This window comes from Eptatretus burgeri, chromosome 11 (genome assembly GCF_056783735.1).
Source record: "Eptatretus burgeri isolate ZD-2024b chromosome 11, Ebu_testis_v1, whole genome shotgun sequence".
Classification (NCBI taxonomy): Eukaryota; Metazoa; Chordata; class Myxini; order Myxiniformes; family Myxinidae; genus Eptatretus; species Eptatretus burgeri.
The window spans coordinates 14,633,098-14,653,278 of record NC_140971.1 but is presented as its reverse complement, the minus strand read 5'-3'; the positions used below and the strand labels follow the sequence as shown (position 1 = coordinate 14,653,278).

The 20,181-nt window shown below is 42.3% G+C and overlaps 1 protein-coding gene across 1 annotated transcript in view; it reads left to right on the top strand.

Annotated features, from left to right (window-relative positions):
* The window catches only part of LOC147016546 (uncharacterized), a 162,359-nt gene extending 151,921 nt beyond the window's left edge, over nucleotides 1–10,438 (top strand). The window contains exon 7 of the mRNA XM_085847852.1: nucleotides 10,249–10,438. Within this exon, the coding sequence (XP_085703978.1) occupies nucleotides 10,249–10,438 (190 nt within the window). The remainder of the gene's footprint in view (nucleotides 1–10,248) is intronic.
* Nucleotides 10,439–20,181: the final 9,743 nt, after the last annotated feature.

Genomic DNA, 20,181 nt, shown 5'->3' with positions numbered 1-20,181 from the left:
CCCATGTTGGTAACACTTCAAATTGAATTTATCCATGAGCCCAATTCCACGCCAATGGCTTTCAAAACTTATTGTGCCAACCGCTGAATCTCTAACTCCCACTGTCTGCCATAAAAAACTTCATACAATCTTTCCAAGATGCTTACACTCCACTGCTTTCCTGTTGGAATTTCACTTGACCAGAAAAATGGCCACACTCTTAAATGTAAAATTTAATTCACTTGAGTTGCATCCACTGACTTTTACTTCAGTGTTGTCATCCCTCAAGACCATAATCAATGGCAGGAGCTTCTCTCCTGTTTTTTTACTTCTCACTCCTTTGATCGAAATTTATGGAGAAATGAGTATCTTCATTGCCAAAAGAAATAAACTTAGAGAAATTGTGCAACCTATTGTAATGTGTTTTTCCTGTCCTTGCTAGCATGTAGTGTTCCCAGCATGTTGGAAACCACATGACAATTTTCTCGGAATGCTACATCAAAAGACGAGACACAACACTGAAAATCCACAAACATTTCAGTTTGGCTTTTATGGGTTTATGTGGGACGAAACTATATGCATTTGCAATATGCGGCCACATCACCAATAAATTCTGTTTATTAGCGGACTAAGCCTACCAGGCCAGGTAACCTATTGTTTTTCTTCTGATTATTTTCTCCAAGCAAATACCACCCATCGCTTCGCTGATGGGACGACTGAGAGGGGGGAGACAAAGAAGGGAAAGAGGGAGATGGGTGGTGGAGAGAGGTGGAGGGGGAAAGAGAGAGAAGAGGGGAAAGTGAAGAGGGATGGGGGCAGGGAAGGCAGCGTGAGGTGAGAGTAAGGGAAGGCAGACGTGCGATTCAGTGTTAATTTCGATTCATAATGTCTCATCAAAATTATTCTGCATGGAATAACAGTGAAGATGGAAACAAAATAGTCTGAAATCCACTTTCTACCAGTCAGACTATAAATACTGTTGCGAATTCGCACCCACCGGCGTGCGAACGGCCACGTAACTCGAATCGCTGCACGTCGCCCACCGGACGGACAATTCAGTCGTGACCCTCTCGGAACAACGCGGGAGTTAGTCACGGGTGGGGGTTTAACCTCACCACGATCGTGCCAATTGCCCACCCGCGCAGGATAGGGTTGCTCGCCAAATTCGATCTCCCTAAGTACCTGCGCGAGTGGTCGACCGGGCGATCATACCACATCACAGGCTGACTCCGGACACGAACCGCTTAAGCGGTCTGTTCCATGCTACAGTGATAACCGAGCGGTGTTATCGTCGGCCTTGACGGTTCCGATTAATTACCGGGATGTTGCACCCACGACGAACCCGTTACGTGAAGCAGGATGGAGAGTCAATTGGAGAAAAGACGAAGCGAAACGGGGAACAAGTTCACACAAGCACGTTTATTCACACACACCCAGACAAGCACGTATATACAGCCATAAAGTCAAAAATGCACATATAACAGTTAAAACAGTCATGCAACAAAAGCAAATGCAGAGCTACGACCGACACATGGCAACACTTACGCAGTTCTACTTCACAGATGGCACCAACACACACATTTATACAAAAAGCAAAGGAAGGAAAAGAAAGAAAGAAGTCGCCACTTCCCTTTTATGGCTGGTGAGTCCCTCTCCCGCGACCGTCAGCGTGGTCGCGCCTGGCCCCGACCTCTCTCGCGGCCGGCAAACCCTCTCCGGCACTCCCCGTCCGGACGCGCAGGTCCACCTCATAACGGGCGCTGCCGCGTCTCCCGTCCGTGCCTTCGTGACAGGGCCACTCGCCAAGCCGCGGGCGCAGGACCTCTTCCCTCGAGAACCAGACTCTCGTACCAACTCGACCAACCCTCGACCAACTGAAGACCAACTGAAGACCAGACCAGACCACCAGTCAAGATGAAAAGAAGACGAAGAGGAAGAGGCGGAAGAGGAAGAGGCGCCTGAGCACCCTGCCCGTGTCTGTCTTTTATAGCGCGGGGCTCCGCCCTTTTCCCCGCCCCATTCTCGGCTCCACTTTCCTTCGAGAGGGTTCCCGAAAAGGGCGTTCCCTCACGCTCTCCCTCCACCCCGCCCCGTGTGGGGGCCGGGGGAGTCAGTTTTTGGCTCTAGGCCAGCGAATTATTCCCCAAAATGAGACCCCTCCTTTACATGACCTCTGACCTTTGACCTGCATCGCCCCTCCTCCACTCCAAAGCGCGGGGAAGTCAAACGGGAGAAACAGGCGGGGAAACCTGCGCATCCTCGCAGTTCCCTCGTTGGCGCCTTTGTTTGCCGTTCGGAAGCGGACGTAGTGGCGAAGATGTGGTTGCGTAGATGGTGGAGGTGGCATGGTTGTAGTGTGGTTGGCGCTGTGATGGGGATGGCGTGGTTGTTGAGATGCTGTTTGTTTGAAATAAAAGATAGAACAGAAAAATGGCTAACTGGAGGATCGCAGCCTGAATGGATCACATAAATTCCCTCTATACAACGGGTTTGGGCTAACTACACATGTACCTATGAAGATATCTCACCTGAGGGCCCTTTATGGTGTAATGCGAATTTCCACAGCCGTAACAATACTGTCCAGAGACAAACACCGCTCGGACATGTCCAGAGATAAACACAGTCCAGAGACAAACACTGCCCGGACAGAACCACTGTCCAGACACATATGGAGATAACCACCGTACAGATGTCGAGAGAGAGAGAGAGAGAGAGAGAGAGAGAGAGAGAGAGAGAGAGAGAGAGAGAGAGAGAGAGAGAGAGAGAGAGAGATAGATAGATAGATAGATAGATAGATAGATAGATAGATAGATATATATATATATATATATATATATATATATATATATATATATATATATAGATATATATATATATATATATATACATATATATATATATATATATATATATATATATATATATATATATATATATATACATACATACACGGGATGAGAATCCAGGGAGACTGGCCCGATGGGCCCACATTGGGAGGATCACACAACCCCATTCACATAGGTGACGCCCCATTCTGTGAAGATAAAGGTTGAGGGAATAATGCTCGCGCAGTTGTTGTTGAATTAAATCCGCGCTGTAGCAAAAACGCGTTATCAGAACACGCTCTACCTCGCAGCAACTGCTAGAGTACATCCCGTTCAGGACAGGAATTGCACCGCTGTCCACTGTGGGTGGATCGGCTGGCAACTTAAGCACTCAAGCAAGCACTCTAATTGAATGGTTGGCAAGCGTTTGCGATGTCCAAATGTCCAAACTATGTCTGAATTGGCCAAATGAACACCTTTTTTAGGAGTCAGAACTGCTTATACTTTCAAACCTGGAGCACAAAATTTTTAATAATTATGATTACTTGAAGGGATTCTCTTGGTTATTCATGTGCGGAAATGAAATAAAGCCATGAATGCTGGCGTCTCTGGGCGTTTATAAGCATTGCAATGTACCCAGCGATTCATAGCTATGATGAATGGGCATTTGATAATATGAGTGGGGAAAGTGAAAAAAAGCTTCATCGTAAAGAAATCGTTGCGGCCTGTTCCAAGTCAAGGCATGGATGAGCAGGCCAAAAAACATGGCGGCTTCAGACCCCAGCATGGCTTACCTAGGAAACGCCTACAGACCCCAGACAGTGAGATGGCCGAGGATCGCCTGATGAAGGATGTAATTGAATAAGGCTGTTAATTATCTTCAAAAGGGGTGTTTTAATTAACCCAAACACCCAATTCTCACCTGTGCACTTCCTTTGAGTGTTTTTAGTGTGCACGCAAAGTTTCAGGCTACTAGGTTTTATAGTTTTGGAGTTATGGAGGAGCTACGCTGACTGACACACACACACGCACACGCACATGCACACACACAGACATTTATTCGTATTGATTAATTATTATTATTCCGCCACGGTTTTGAGGGTTTATTCCCTTTATGATGTCATAGGTCATGTGGTACGGACACCATCTTTGAAAAACCCCAAAAACTTTGGACCTCTATATCTCCGAGACCACATAATGGGAAAAATTGAAACATGGCACATGGCAAGTTCTCCCCATGGGCAATAAATTATTTTGTGTGACTTCATCGGTGAAGTGGTATCCTGGTGAAAATTCAATACGAAGAACGCTCCATCCGAAAAATTTGAAATTTCTTCAGCATCATCTACGCAACAATTTACCAGAGAGAGAGAAAAAAATATTATGACATCATCGGTCACGTGGTTCGTCAGCCATATTGGATTGAAAATTAAAATATTAAAAACTTCTTCTCCAAGACGGTTCGACAGATTGAGGCAAAACTTTACACACATGTTCCCCAAGGCATGGGTCTTTAAGTTTGTTAATGACTAATTGAGAGTTCACATGATTTGGTGGCCATATTGAATTAACCATAATACCTTCAACAATCATCTTCTCCAGAACGGCTGAACAGATCAAGGCGAAGCTTCAAACACATATTCTCCAAGACTCAGGGGTACAAGTTTGTAAATTAATGATTGAAAGGTCACACGGTTTGGCAGCCATATTGGATTGAAGAAAAATATTAAATAATGTTTTCTCTGGAAATACTTATCCTATCAAAGCGAAACATTGCAATTGTAATCTAACGCCATTGCTGCATTTTGGGCAAAAATTATGACCATTCGTCCTGTGATTTAGTTGCCGTCTTGGATAGAAAAACGCACCTTATGCGATTAACACGAAACTTCACAAGCGTGATCCCCAACCCAATTCCAGCAGAATCTAAATTTATGATGTCAGAGGTCAAAGTTCCCTACTCTTTTTGACTTCGGTCACATGGTTTGGCAGCCATATTGGAGTAAAGGAAAATATTAAATAATGTTTACTCTGGAACTGCTACATCAATCAATGTGAAACTTCACAGTTATGATCTAGTAAACATGGGGAATGTATGTACGTTTTAAATTTCAATCCAATCGGCCACAGGGTTTGGCAGCCATGTTGCATTGAATTAAAATATTAAATAATATTTTCTCTATAACCACTTCATCAGTCAATGTCAAACTTCAGAGTTATGATCTAGTAGACATGTTGAATGCAACTTTTAAATTTCAACTCAATTGGCTACAAGGTCTGGTAGGCAGAATTATTTAATTGTTTGAATCTGAGAACTTTTAGAATTTTTTTTGAATAAGGCTCACTTGCCTGTGCCTGTATGCGCTTGAGGGTACAGGAGTAGCAATTCAATTGATACCAATGATGGCCCCAGGAAAAAGGGTCAACTGTGTACATCATAAATAAATGGAACATGGCCTGCTCCTTGGTCCATAACTTGTGAATCCCGCGTCGTAGAGAAACATGTGGGGCCTCATTCGACTCAGGAAAATTCCAGTTTACCCTCTGAAACCATGGTGTCAACATTTATTACTTTTTTCAGGTTATTTAAATACCAAGTCAATACTGATGATGTATTCAAGAAAAAGGGCTAACTGCTTATGTAATAGATAGATTGAATGCGGCGTGTTACTTGGTCCACAACTCATCAATCCTGCATAGTAGAGAGATGTATGGAGGGCTTCTTATTACTCGGGGAGTTCCGGTTTATCATGTGGACCCATGGTGACATTTATTACTTCATGTTCAGGTTATTTAAACAGCAATTCAATTGATACCGACTATGTATTCAGGAAAAATGGCAAACTACATACATAATGAATAGATTGAACGCAGCGTGTTACTCGGTTCATAACTCATCAATCCTGTGTTGTATCAAAGCAGGGTTGTATCAAGGCCTTAATACCCGGGTCTTAATACCCGGTCATCACTGCCAGCATGCCTGGTGTTGGCTTAATGGTTGGGGTGGTGGGCTTAGGATCCGAGTATCCTGAGTTCAAATCCCACTCGGCTGTTGAATTAATCCCAGGTGGGGTTGACTCTGCCTGTCATCCTTCCGAGGTCGGCAAAATGAGTGCCAGCATGCTGGTATACTGTGTCGGAGTGGCGACCCGTCCAGGATTGTACCCAATAGCCAAGGAGACTGCTTCGGCAGCACCAACGCTCTGCACAGAGTATGGTCCCAGTGGATGGATGGATCACTGCCAGCAGTTATAAAGTGGCAGTTCGAGTTATCTTTATGATTATTAATATCATAGCAGAGTACCCACCCTATGGGTGATCTTTCAAGCATGTAACGTTCTTCTGACACATCCCTTTATTTTGGTGGTGTATAGGTAACAGACTGCTGTTTCGATAGCTCCCGGAAATAAAACTAACCCGGTTCAGGTACATGAAACGAAAACGTGTACTGTTTATGTGCATCTTATACATTATTTCCGAGTTTGTGGTTTCGTGTCGCGCTATCTTCGACTTTGTTCTGCGCTCGAGTAACGTGATATTCGGCTTACATTATCTCAAAGACCATATGAGGTGCATGGTACAAAAAAAAGTAAATAAAATGGTTCTGAAACAGTGAAATCGTATTCCACTTACTGCATTAAAGTAAAATTACTACTGATACTCTGCATCAGTTCCTTTCTCAAACACACCCACCCCAACATGTCGCGCAGAGCGTGGGTTATGCTCGTTTATATTACATTGTGGTTATATAGCTCATATAATTCCAATTGCACTCACCCTCCCCCTCAAGGTGGCACTGCCTGGGGATAATATGACACCTCCTGCTCACATAATCCAGTGTGGCAGGGTGGTTGGTGTAGACAGAGCCCTTGGCAGCCCCCTAAAACCAGTAGTCCAGAGGGTTCAAGTCTGGGCTATGGGGTGCCCAGTCATGAGCGGTACCCAGGGAAATGAGGCGGTTTCTGAAGAGCTCCTGCAGGAAAGTGAAAGTGTCACCAGCTGTATGCGGACATGCACCATCCTGCATAAACTAGGTCATGCTGAGCTGATTTGGGGTGACCTTTTGGGCTAGATCATTGTGGAATTTCTGGAGCATGGCTCGGTAGCGCTCACCGTTGATCGTCACCATCCTGCTGTTGTCATTCTCAAACCAGTAAAGCCCCAGAGTTCCCCATTTGGCATTGAAGGTGCAGAAGCATGTGACCTTGGGCCCTTTCAGGTACCTCTCAGTGATCTCTTCAAGTGGTTCTGCCCCCCAGAAAATGTTGTGGTTGTTGATGGTACCGTTCAAGTCGAAATGGGCTTCATCACTGGACCAGATCAGATTGATCCAGTTTGGGTACCGCTCCATCCTGTCACTGAGCCAATTGCACAAATCAAGTCTCCTCATGTCATCTTGACTCAGTTTATGCCGAATAGAGATGATGTATGGGAAAAGCTTCAGTTCCTTTGTGAGGATACGCCAGACTGATATTGGCTTGATGCCTAGCTCCCAGGAACGCCGGTGGTGGGACTTCTTGGGACTGTCCATTGCAGAATCCCGCACGGCGTCGATGTTGGCTTGGCTCTTGCTTACTGATGCTGACCTGCCACTGTTGCCCTTGCTCTGGTTGTGCACTGTACCCTTGTGCTCAAAATGTTTCACAATACGTTGAATGGCACAATTTGTGGGTCCATCACGTGTTCTGAGGTCGTATTCCTGGCAGAACCTCCGGCGGGTGTCTACATATGATTTACTCTCACACCACAGAGCCACCACTTTTGTCTTCTGCTTCACTGTCAATGGCATCGTGGAGCTATTGAGCGACAAATCCCAGGGAATAAATACCATAATAACACCAAAACCTGAAAAGGAAAATGGTATAGGTCAAAAAACAAAGTAATGGCAGGAAGTCAAAGTTGTATTAATCTTTTTGAAACCCTCTGTATGTGTGTATGTATATGTATATGTATATGTATGCATATATATGCATATATATATATATATATATATATATATATATATATATATATATATATATATATATATATATATAGTTGCCAGTTATGAAATAAATAACTCGAGATTATTGTCTCATGGAGAACAATAAGGTTTCTCTTCAGTGCAAAGTGCAGAATAGCAGGTGAAAGTAGTTATTGTGTCTGACTGTATAAATACATCTGAAAACAAAGTGTGTGCAAAAACCAGGACAAACGTCAAGCTCAATGTCAACCATAAAATAACAATCTTTTTTTAAAAAAACAACTCTTAGTGATCAACCTGAGATCATCAAATCTATCTATGGACCAATTTTTACAACTGCAACCTTAACCTTTCACTCTAGGGATGTAACAAAATGAGTTGGAATAATCATCATAATAATGGGAAAAATAACAACAGAACTCTCCATTCTGAATCGAATGACCTTCAAATAATGCAATAGCCTTCTTCATTGTCATTGTCACAAAATGTGGCATGAACTGAGAGCAGGGATAAAAACATTTATTTCATTTTCCTAATGAACCAGACATGCTTTCAAAATTATTTCAATGAGCCAGGGATCAGCAAATCCTCAAACGATTCTGTTAATCCCCACCACTGCAATAACAGTATACAAGCTCATTTGGTTAACCCCCAAATAAAAAAAACAGACACTGTTATTACATCATCGAAGCTCGTTGAGAAAACACACCAATTATAATGTAAATTGCCTATAGTGGAAGGAATGATCTCAACAACAGATATATGGTTGGGTAATATAACAGCATATTACCAATAATGCATTCCGTGATTTGATGGTTGACGTTACGGTGATGTATGTCTTCAGATCCTTTGAGATATCTTTCATTCGTGTATGTTCTGAAAATGGGAAATTATTTCTGATGCCTTTGTTATCTCATGAACGAGGGTGTTGTCAATACAGTCTGAAAAAGGTGATATCTCTCTCTCTCTCTCTCTCTCTCTCTCTCTCTCTCTCTCTCTCTCTCTCTCTCTCTCTCTCTCTCTCTCTCTCTCTCTGTCTCTCTCTCTGTCTCTGTCTCTGTCTCTGTCTCTGTCTCTGTCTCTGTCTCTGTCTCTGTCTCTGTCTCTGTCTCTGTCTCTGTCTCTGTCTCTGTCTCTGTCTCTGTCTCTGTCTCTCTCTCTCTCTCTCTCTCTCTCTCTCTCTCTCTCTCTCTCTCTCTCTCTCTCTCTCTCTCTCTCTCTCTCTCTGACTTATTTTAAAGTTACTGGAAGTTCCGACCAATTAATTTGTTAATTAAATCAAATATATAAAGCTCATTCTGACCACTGATTCACTGACTCAATGACTGACTGATATTATAGATCGGTACCTTCCGGGTGATGTCGAAAGCTGAAATGTTGCATGCCGATGGACATGGAAGCCAATACACCGGGAAAGTCACAGAACCATCGGAAAACATCCTGAAATGAAAACAGAAATGAATGAAAATAAATTAATGAAAAAAAAAATGAAATGCAGGGGAGCGACCCGAGACAATGGAGAAGCACAGTTCATTATTGTTTACAATGTGTAAGCATACCCCACTAGTGTAAATATAAAGCTTATTCATATGCTCTTCCTTGTACATTTAAATCTCATAAAGGTGAAATCGGGCAAAGCCTGTTACATATCTCTCATTACATAATGTAACACATAATTATTTGGTCCTTGGAACTGCTCAACTAGATTTGATAATTATCTTGCATATACAGTGGCTTATTTAATCTCTCCAAAGAGAATTTAGCCATACGATCACACACAAAGGCTGATTTTCTCCAAGAGATATGTCGGATCTTTAATGTCCAAAATGGCAATGCAGATGGGACAGTTAGAGTTGAATTCCAATTCAGAGAATGGCTACAGCATGTTTCAATATGCACCCTCTCCCACCCATTTAAACTGGCATTACATGAGTAGAGTGGTGTTCCATAAAGGAATGACCCCATGATCAGAGCTCAGAGGTCAGCATGCTCGTAGCTGAGCAATCCTCCTGTCTCAATCTTTCATTGATGTGTCCAATCTCACATCTTCCATTGAGGTATCTACTCTGAGTTCTAACTGTTCTCACTTCGGCTTAGCCTCTGAGGTCTGAGGAGATAAGTATTACAAGCTATGAGAGTTACACATTAGTGTGTGATCTGATTTATTGAGTTTGTACATAGCATGTAGATGTATAGATTTCATTTTATAGAATTTCCTTTACATGTTTGCTAAATGAGATTGCTATATAATTTTTATTCCTTTGCATTGTCTTTTATATTGATCTTGCCGTGCAGTGACGGGAAGTTAATTAAATCTAAAATGAACTGTGAAATTTCATTCATTGTTTTATGCTCCTCAGAGAAAAAAAATGAATACACTAATGTAATGAGGTCTTCATATACATTTCTACATCCGATGAGCTGATATAATGAAACACTAACTATTAAGAGGTTCGGGCCCCTGTCTCACATTTTGCTCAGCTTGATGCCATTGAAACCAAGGCCTTCAAAATCACTGGAATTTCTGGCGATGAAGCTGAGTATCTGGGCCAATCACTTTCACATCGCAGACAGGTCAGTGGTCTTGTACCGCCTCCTTTCTGGTCTTGCACCCTCTGCTCTTTCTGTAGTGTTTCTTCTCCTTGGTGTGTTACCATTTCTGGTGGATTGACTGCACCAAGCGAGTTTCGTCCCCTCGATGCGTACTTGCGTTAACTTAGTGTATCAGGTGCAGCCGAGCGGAGCTGCCGAGTATGCACCATCTAATAAGAGCAAATTAGTGGGGCAGAACTTCCCGGATAACCTGTGTGCGGACTACGCTGGACCAATAGGGAAAAGACAGACTGAGTTGGGTACATTTATAACAAGCAGGTTTACTTATAATTAAGGTGAGGAAAGGGCACGTGGCACAATATTCAAAGGTTTTAATGCAAAGCAATATGTACAGCTGGGGAAAGCAAGGATTGATGAGGTGTGGCAAATAATATAGTTAGAGGAAATTAAAGTAGCGAAGAAAGAGAGAGAAAGTATGAGGTGTTTGCGACCTATAGAATACCTGGTGCGGCCGACAGACCAGTGCAAACCCAATCACTTAGGTGGGGGAAAGAGGGAGGAAAACTGGGTTGGCTATGGTGCGTGATTGAAGGAGGTGTGATGAGGTGTGTGGTGATTGGCAGATGAGGTGGAAAGGAAGGTGTAAAGATGTAGTTTGGGGGTGGGGGGAAGGGGTGTCAGAAATGAAGCAAAGAACACATGAGGAGAATAGATTTAATGTGAGCGTACAGAAATATGTTAGTGGAATTATTGATGAATGTAAAACTGCATTTCATCTGGTGCATGTCTATCGATGAGCTCGGCCCAGCATCCCCTGCTTGTTCTGCTCAGCGCAGCAACCAATGGTGATGTATAAATTGAGCCAGACGAGATGAAGGCGTGACCAAACGAAGAGCCAGATGAAGAGAGAGAGCATGTGGAACTTGGTACATTTACAGCGCTCCTGCGAGGGTGGAGCTCGGGAGGCGGAACAGGCGGGCCGTGGCATATCCTTCCGCCACTATTGACGTGCAAACGCTCACCCCAGCCTTGGCCCCACCTAGGCGAGGACTCAGCACTGGAATTGCTCCCCCCCCCATATTTGTTCTGCATCTCGCCCCATGAAGGAGCTCTGAGATTTAACATGGAGCAAGATACCTGATTGTGCGCCCCACCCATGAGCACAGCTCCTCATTCCCACTGGTCCCGAAAGGTGGCGGTGGTCGTTAATGAAGACTGTGGTCGAGTGATGGTAGCAGTGGTGTATCATCGTGGTTGTAGTGTGGCAAGTTCGTAATGGAGGTGGTTGTGGTCCAGATTGTCGCATCAATCGTGAGTGTCGGCGAGATTAGGTTGTGGTCCGATGATGTGGGGATTTTATGAAGGTGTTGCGATGGTTGCAGGAATGTTGTAGCATTGGAGTCTGAGTACAGTAAAAGTCTGAGGTGATGTGTCGTTGGAGAATGGCGCAAGATTTGAAGAGGAAATGGCATGCGGACACTAATGAGCTGCTTGCATGCAGGCCTGCATGTTTGTGTGATAGAGAAGGTCGTGTGTGAAGTAAAGTGAAATGAAATAGACAAGAGAATACAGAATGGGATAGAAGACATGCCTAAAAGCCCTCGCAATGCTTTTTGTCCCATCAACCCATTAGACATGAGGGAAGGCCTATCTAAAACAGATACTAGTGAAATAACTGTCTCAGGCCCACGATATGTTGTCTGGCATTGACTTTGGGAGTGACGGTTTCGCAGAACCGTAACAACAACAACAACAACAACAACAACAGCAATATATATATATATATATATATATATATATATATATATGTATGTATGTCAGTCTCAAGAGACTATGAATTTCCGCTCCTATTGGAAAGGACAGTTGGTGGAGCAGCACCCGCTCTGACTGCACAGGACCACTCGGGAATGGCAATCTCTGTTACATCAGCTACACTTGAGGTGGTCTCAGCTGGGGTCATCGATTACAACTATTTTCACTGGCTCTTTTATCCTTCGTGACTTGCTGAAGCTTTGCCTCACTTCTTTTGAGACCCTTGTTCAGTTCCTGCTTCCACTGGTTCTGATCATTGACAAGTATTTCCCACCCTTCAAAATCAATGTCCAGGGCTTTCATGTCGTATTTGCAAACATCCTTGAAGCGAAGATAAGGACATCCAGCAGCTCTCTTTCCAGATGCCAGCTCTCCATGTAGTACATCTTTGGGTATCCTCCCTTCTTCCATTCGGTGGACATGCCCGAGCCAGCGAAGTCGGCATTGTCTGAGCAGTGTGAAGGTTGTTTGAGCAGTCTGAGTCTGTGCACATATGAGGACTTCGGTGTTGGGGATTCGATCTCTCCATGATATCCCGAGTATGCATCTCAGGCTACGTATGTGGAAGAAGTTGAGTCTATTTTTTTTCTTGACTTTGTAGAGTATCTAAGACTCGCTGCCATACAAGAGCATGCTGAGAATGTAGGCTATGTAGACTGCCACTTTGATGTGCATGGTCAGTTTGTTGTTACCCCATACCCTCTTTGCAAGCCTGGCCAGAGTTGTGGAGGCTCATCCGATGCATCTGTTGATTTCAGAACTCAGGCAGACAAACTGGTGGACAACCTCCAGCTCGTAGTTGTTGATGGTGATGGCAGGGAGTTCCTCAACATCTTGACCCATCACTTTGGTCTTTTTCAGGCTGATTGTTGGATTGAAATCCTGGCATGCATGTGAGAAGTGGTCCATGACACTTTGTAGCTGTTCCTCTGTGTGGGTAGTTACTGCAGAAATCTCAGCAAACAGCATGGCTCTGATGAGTGCCACACACACTGGTTTTTGCCTTCAGGTGAGAGATGTTGAACAGCTTCCCATCAGACCTCGAGGGTAGGTAAATCCCTTCAGTTGATGATCCAAAGGCATGTTTCAACAGGAGTTCAAAGAAGATCCCAAATATAGTGGGAACAAGAACGCACCACTGTTAGACTCTACTGCGGCCGTCAAAGGCCTCAGACGATGAACCATTATACTGTACTGGTCCTTTCATGTCTGCATGGAATGACTACATCATGCTGAGAAGCTTGAGCAGGCATACAATCTTAGCCAGGATCTTTAACAGGCCATCTCTGTTCACAAGGACGAATGCCTTGGTGAGGTCAATAAAGGCAATGTAGAATGGCTTCTTCTGTTCTCTGCATTTCTCTTTCAGCTGCCTCAATGTGAATATAAAGTCGACTGTAGAACTTTATGATCTAAAGCCACACTTCAACTCTGGGTATACCCTGTCCGCAAGTTTTTGTAGCCTGTTCAAGACAACACGTGCAGAGCTTTCCAAGAATACTCAACAAAGATATACCCAAGTAATTGTTGCAGTTGCTTCTGTCACCTTTGTTCTTGTACAGGGTGATCAGGTTTGCGTCTCTTGTCCTGTGGTAGGATTCCTTCGTCTCAGTCTGACAGAAAAGCTCATGCAGGTATTAGTAAAGAGCTTCTTCCCACATTTGATGACCTCTGGTGGAATTCCATCATTTCCAGGTGCTTTACCTGCTTCCCCCATCATGGGCAAACACTCCATAACATCCAAGCCTGAGTCAGAGACAATGTTTTCCCTTGAGTAAAGCCTGGAGTAGTGCTCTACCCATGTCTCCACCTGCTTGCCTCTGTCATGGATGCTCACACCTATGGCAGACTTCAGAGGGGCTGCCTTGTTTTGCGTTGGACATATGGCCTTCTCGATACTGTTGTACATGCCTCTGATGTTTCCTGTGTCAGCTGAAGATTGAATGCTTTGGCAGAGCTGAAGCCAGTAGTCATTAGCACAGCATATTGCTGTTCTAACTGCTTGCAGTGTTTTCTGACTTGGAGAATACTTGCATTCAGTGAGTGCTGCACACCTTTCCACAATGACTGGGATGAGTTCGCAGGAGTTACCCTCGAACCAGTCATTCGTCCTTTCCTGCTTTTTTTCCCGAAAACTGAGAGTGCTGTGTTGTGAAGGGTGTGTTTCAGGTGGTCCCATTTCTGCTGAGCATCACCGTGCAGGCGATCTGAAAGTAGTACATCATCCAAGGCCTTAACAAACGCTTCTACTTTCTCCAGATGCGATGTCTTGATGGCATCAATACGAGGCTTCCCTGCTGGTTTGGAACGATAAATCTTCTTTGACTGGAGCCTGACCTTACAACAGACCAAACAGTGGTTGGTATCACAGTCAGCACTCTGGTAAGTACATGGTAGGAGAGCACATTTGAGATGAGACCATCTCGTAATGATCAAGTCCAGCTGATGCTAGTGGTTTGATCAAGGATGTTTCCATGACACCTTGTCTGGGGGCTTCATCTGGAAGAAGGTATTGGTAATACAAAGGTCATGATATGTGCACAGCTCCAAGAGTCACTCGCTGCCTGTTCTCGTTCATTTTACCAATTCAGTACTCCCCCAGACATGAAGGCCAGGAGTCATGATCAGCACCCACTCTCGAGTTAAAATTGCCATGCAGTAATAGCTGTTCCTATCTAAGAATATGGCTAATGATGGATACAAGCTCGTCATATAACTCATCCTTCACTTCTTTAGCAGAGTACAGGGTTGTTGCGTAAACACTGATTAGGTTGCCAGGCCCATCAGATGTGTGGAGTTGGAGCATAAGAATCTCTCCATTCCATTTTCACTAGGCTCTATCATGTTCAGCAAGGAATTATTGATGGTAATAACAACACCATTCTCTTTAGTGTCTTCCTTTCATTTCCCTTGTCAGAAGAATGTGTAGTCCTTTTCACGCAGGGTTCCAGAGTCAACCAAGTATGTTTTCTGGAGTGTGGCAATATCGACTTGAAGTCTCCTGAGCTCATTGTTGATCATCGCAGTCTTGTGGACGTCATTTATATCCTGGAGGTTTTCTGCTTGACTTGTCCTCATGGTGCGTACATTCCAGCATCCCAAGTTGAGTGCTGGTATCTTTCTTATTTTGTTTCTTCTTTTGTCTGGTGCAAGATTTTCAGTCCAGTTTTCAGGTTGAAAAAGCCCCATGTCCCCCACACCAAGTTGGGCAGGTGAACTATGACAGACAGTACTGTACTGACTGTGGACTGCCCTGATTGAGGCAAGCGGTAGCTGTGCAGTGAGATCCGAAAATCTCCCACTGGCAGAAATAAACCCTGGTATCACATTGCAAGCCAATCCAGTACTAAAGCTTATAACTGGTAAACTGCTGCTTCCTGTGTTTTGTCGAGGCAGAAAGGCGAAGCTTGAGTGTCCTCTCCAGGGTACAAGCCTAGACAAATTGATGTGGAGTACCAGTTGTTGCACATGCAACAAATCGTCACTCTCCACGTCACTGATGACGTCAAAAGGAAGAGCCAAAGCAGATACAGTTTGGCACCAGTTGCATCGCAGGAGCTGCCAGAAGGACGTTGAAATCAACATCACGGGTTCTTCCTTAACCTCTCCCATGGAAGAGTATAGCCACAATGCAGCGGAGGTTTGAAATTGCACTTCCTTCTCCTAGATGGGCAACCAACGAAGGTTAATGAGCCCTACCTGCCCAAAATTTCTGGTTTTGAGGTGCTTGATACCCGCCTTTCACCTCTTCTCGTGTCATTGAAAAGAGTTCCACCACGTGAGGGCCAGGAGCTGGACTGTCAGAGGCTTATCGCGTTGCATGCCATTTAGGCATTTTATAGGTAGTAAGAGCTTATCCTCACTACTGCCCTGGCTTAACAGTCTTGGAATCGATCTATATACATACAGGGCAAAGACCAACACCAGACGAGTCCTCCACTCCAACAAAATAAGAGCAGAGTTTTCTTTTCTCTCTTTCTTTTTCTTTGTCTTTTTCTTTTTATTCTCTAATTGGACACCGCTCCTTCCCAATTCCATATGCAGGCGATGCATGACGTCAACGTCAGGTGCTGAAGGAAGGGAGTACTCAGTTTTTACTCCATTTGTTTGTTTTCTTGTTTGTTCATTTGTCCGGGCAATATTTCAGCCATCCTTTAAGCTAGAAAGATGAAATTTGTGGACAAAAGTGAAGATGTTCTTTGGCAAAGCCGTATTTTTATTTTTTGATGAATCAATTAATTGATTGATTACTTAATTATTATCGATTTATGAATTACTTCTTTATTTTCTTTCTCGTCTGGGCAATATCTCAGGCACCTTTTGAGCGAGGAACCTGAAATTTGGACATGACAGTGAACAAGTGATTTAGCTATAAAAGGTATTTTTGATTTATTGATTAATCAATTAATTATATTATTCATTTTTCGATTAATTACTTAATTTTCAAAAAGTTATAGATTTGGAAGAAACAGCGGTGGTTTAGGTATGCTTTGAGGCAATTGATTGAGAAATCAATTATTTTACGATTATTATTATTTTTTATTTATGCAATTAATCAATGAATCAATCAATTATTGTACACCGCGTCACCCCAAATCCATCTCCATATGCTGCACAGTGAGTCAGTATCATTTGCACACATATACCTCAGAAGTACATTTGTACACATAAAGAAGTATTATTTGTACATATTTACCTTAGAAGTACACCACTCCCTCCCAATTCCGTCTCCACGTGTTGCATGGCAGCATGCGCTGGAGGATGTAGATTGGAGGCAATGCCACACGCTGGAGGATTTGTTATTTATTTATTTGGCATGGGGGAGGTGTACTTTGAATGTACCTCTACCTCTTTCTTACTTCTTCATATAAGACGACCAACCTCAGAATGATCTTCTTATCAGATGACGACCTACTATAACTACTCCTATCTCTTGCTTAATTTCTTCTTCTGTCTTTATATTTCTTTGATTTTTGAAGCGGTGAAGCCATCTGAATATTTGCGTATGTGCTTCCTTCCATCCGTCCATCAATAATGAAGAAGATGAACCTTTCTAACCCACCGTGTTTAATTCTAAAGCATTCTAAAGTGTAATTCGAGAGGGTTCTAAAGGGTAATTCTAAAGGGTTATTCCAAAGAGTTCTAAAGGGCAATTCCAAAGGGTTCTAAAGGGTTGTAAAGGGTAATTCTAAAGGGTTGTTCTGAAGGGTTCTAAAGGGTAATCGCAAAGGGTTCTAAAGGGTAATTCTAAAGTGTTATTCCAAAGGGTTCTAACGGGTAATTCCAAGGGGTTCTAGAGGGTAATTCTAAGAGGTTCTAAAGGGTAATTCTAAAGGGTTATTCCAAAGAGTTCTAAAGGGCAATTCCAAAGGGTTCTATAGGGTAATTCTAAAGGGTTGTAAAGGGTAATTCTAAAGGGTTGTTCTGAAGGGTTCTAAAGGGTAATTGCAAAGGGTTGTAAAGGGTAATTCTAAAGTGTTATTCTAAAGGGTTCCAAAAATTGTAATTCCAAGGGGTTCTAGAGGGTAATTCTAAGAGGTTCTAAAGGGTAATTCTAAAGGGTTATTCCAAAGAGTTCTAAAGGGCAATTCCAAAGAGTTCTAAAGGGAAATTCCAAAGGGTTCTAAAGGGTAATTATAAAGTGTTATTCTAAAGGGTTCTAACGGGTAATTCCAAGGGGTTCTAGAGGGTAATTCTAAGAGGTTCTAAAGGGTAATTCTAAAGGGTTGTAAAGGGTAATTCTGAAGGGTTCTAAAGGGTAATTCTAAGAGGTTCTAAAGGGTAATTCTAAAGGGTTGTAAAGGGTAATTCTGAAGGGTTCTAAAGGGTAATTCCAAAGGGTTCTAAAAGGTTCCAAAGGGTAATTCACAAGTGTTCTAAAGGGTTATAAAGTGTGATTTTGAGGGGTTCTAAAGGGTAGTACTGAATGGTAACTCTAATGGGTTCTGTTAGTTTCTCGGCTTTGCCTAGTTAATTTAAACAAGGACAAATGTGTCCAAGAGCCACGTCAGAAATGTTTTGTCTTCACCAGAAGAAGAAGAAGAAGAAGAAGAAGAAGAACAACAACAACAACAACAACAACAACAACACGGAGCTCTCTTCGAGCCAGCGTTCGCAACGCGACGCGGCTAAAAATGCCAAACTGAACCGCTTCCTTCAGACACGGGTGCGATTTTTTTTTTTTTCATTGCAGTCTCCTTTGTTTAATCAACTCTGCATTACTTGTACCTGTTTATTTAGAAGAAGATTCTCATTTATTTCAATGATATATATATATATATATATATATATATATATATATATATATATATATATATATATATATATATATATATATATATATCTCCCTTTTTTAATCAGCCTTCCACGGGCCTGGATTTTTGCATTAGAAACCACGTGGTTTTGTTTTAGTTGCTCAAAGTATGAGTTTTATTCTATTTGCAGTCTTTTAGTTCACAAAATGTTCTTACTTTTCCCCAGAAGCATAATATTTATCAGGCTTTATCAGGCTGCACATACTACTTACCTTTTACCCTATCATTATGACTTTTATTTCATTATAATAAACTATTAAATGTTCAAGAATTCAATTTTTCATTCTCATTCAAAACAGCAAATCATTTTGTTCCCAATTATATTTTAAACTGAATTTGAATGAAATAATACCAATTCAAACCAGCTAGAAAATTATTCGATCCTTTACCTTAAACTTAAAAAGTGCTCCACCACAAAGAATATTCTCAAACTATCTTCCAAAAGACCAATATATCAAATACTGTGACCGCATCTTTGATGATGGAATGCATCAAATACTCCAATGTAAAAAAAATAGTATTTACTAGATGACCCGTGAACCCATTGGGTTCCCGTTGTGACAGCGATTGATAAAAAAATCATTTCAAAAATAACAAAAGAAAACAACAAAAAAAGATTGCTCCAGCGAACTATACCACTGAGGTTGTTTGCATTGATCAAATAATCCCGAAGAGTACTTGACTGAATCGGGAATTGATTTTGTAATAATTTTTTTCGTTGCCCGATTAGAACGAAACTTGATATTGCACGTCAATGTGAAAAAAACGGAGAAAAGAAAGTCGAAGAAATTATTGTGCGAAATCTTCCAAACATAATTTTATTTATTTATGAACACGGAAGTACTAGATCAAAATGGCGATGTTTATTTTATGCTTCAAAATAAATCGTTCTTTGTCTATACTAAATGTTTAAGAATTTTAAATAAATCATTTCAAGAAAAATAAAGATAGCTCCAGCGAACTATACTGCTGAGGTTGTTTGCATTGATCAAATTCTCCCGAAGAGTACTTGACTGAATCGGGAATTGATTTTTTAATAATTTTTTCGTTGCCCAATTTTAACGAAACTTGATACTGCATACCGCAGGAGAAGGGTGAGTAAGGTGGGCCGAAAATGTTTGCGCTATCGTGTACCGTTTTGGCTGTATTTCGGGAACATACATACATACATACATACATACATACATACATACATACAAGATGAGAGTTTTAGTAATATATAGATAGATAACTAGCAGAGTACCAACCCCTTGGGTGGGTGGAGTTTGTGCATCACTTACTGAAAAAAATATTGTCGGTAATTTGCATTAAGACTATAAGATGGTAATTCTTAATTCTATATATAGTAACATAGATGGTAATATAGATGGATGGTAACTTGGTGTGGGCTTAAAAGGTTCTAGATGGTCTAGAGGTCTCAAGGTTATGTTCCATTAGTAGTTAATGTCTAAGGGGTCGAAAGAGTCTAATCTCTCAAGCATGGAAAAAGGATCTAAAAAGGTCCAAGTCTCTAAAGCTCTAAATGGTCATGGGTCCAAGCTGTCTAAAATCTGTCTGAAGGGTGTAAGGGGTCTAATGCTGTTAAGGTCTAAAGGGTCTGAAGGGACTTAAGCGGGTGCAAAGGTCTCAAGGTTCCGGGGTCGAAAGGATACAAAAGGTCAAAAAGGTGAAGGGATCTAAAGGTGTCGAAAGGATCTTAAAGGCAAAAAGGGTCTTGAGAGTCGTATGGGTCTTG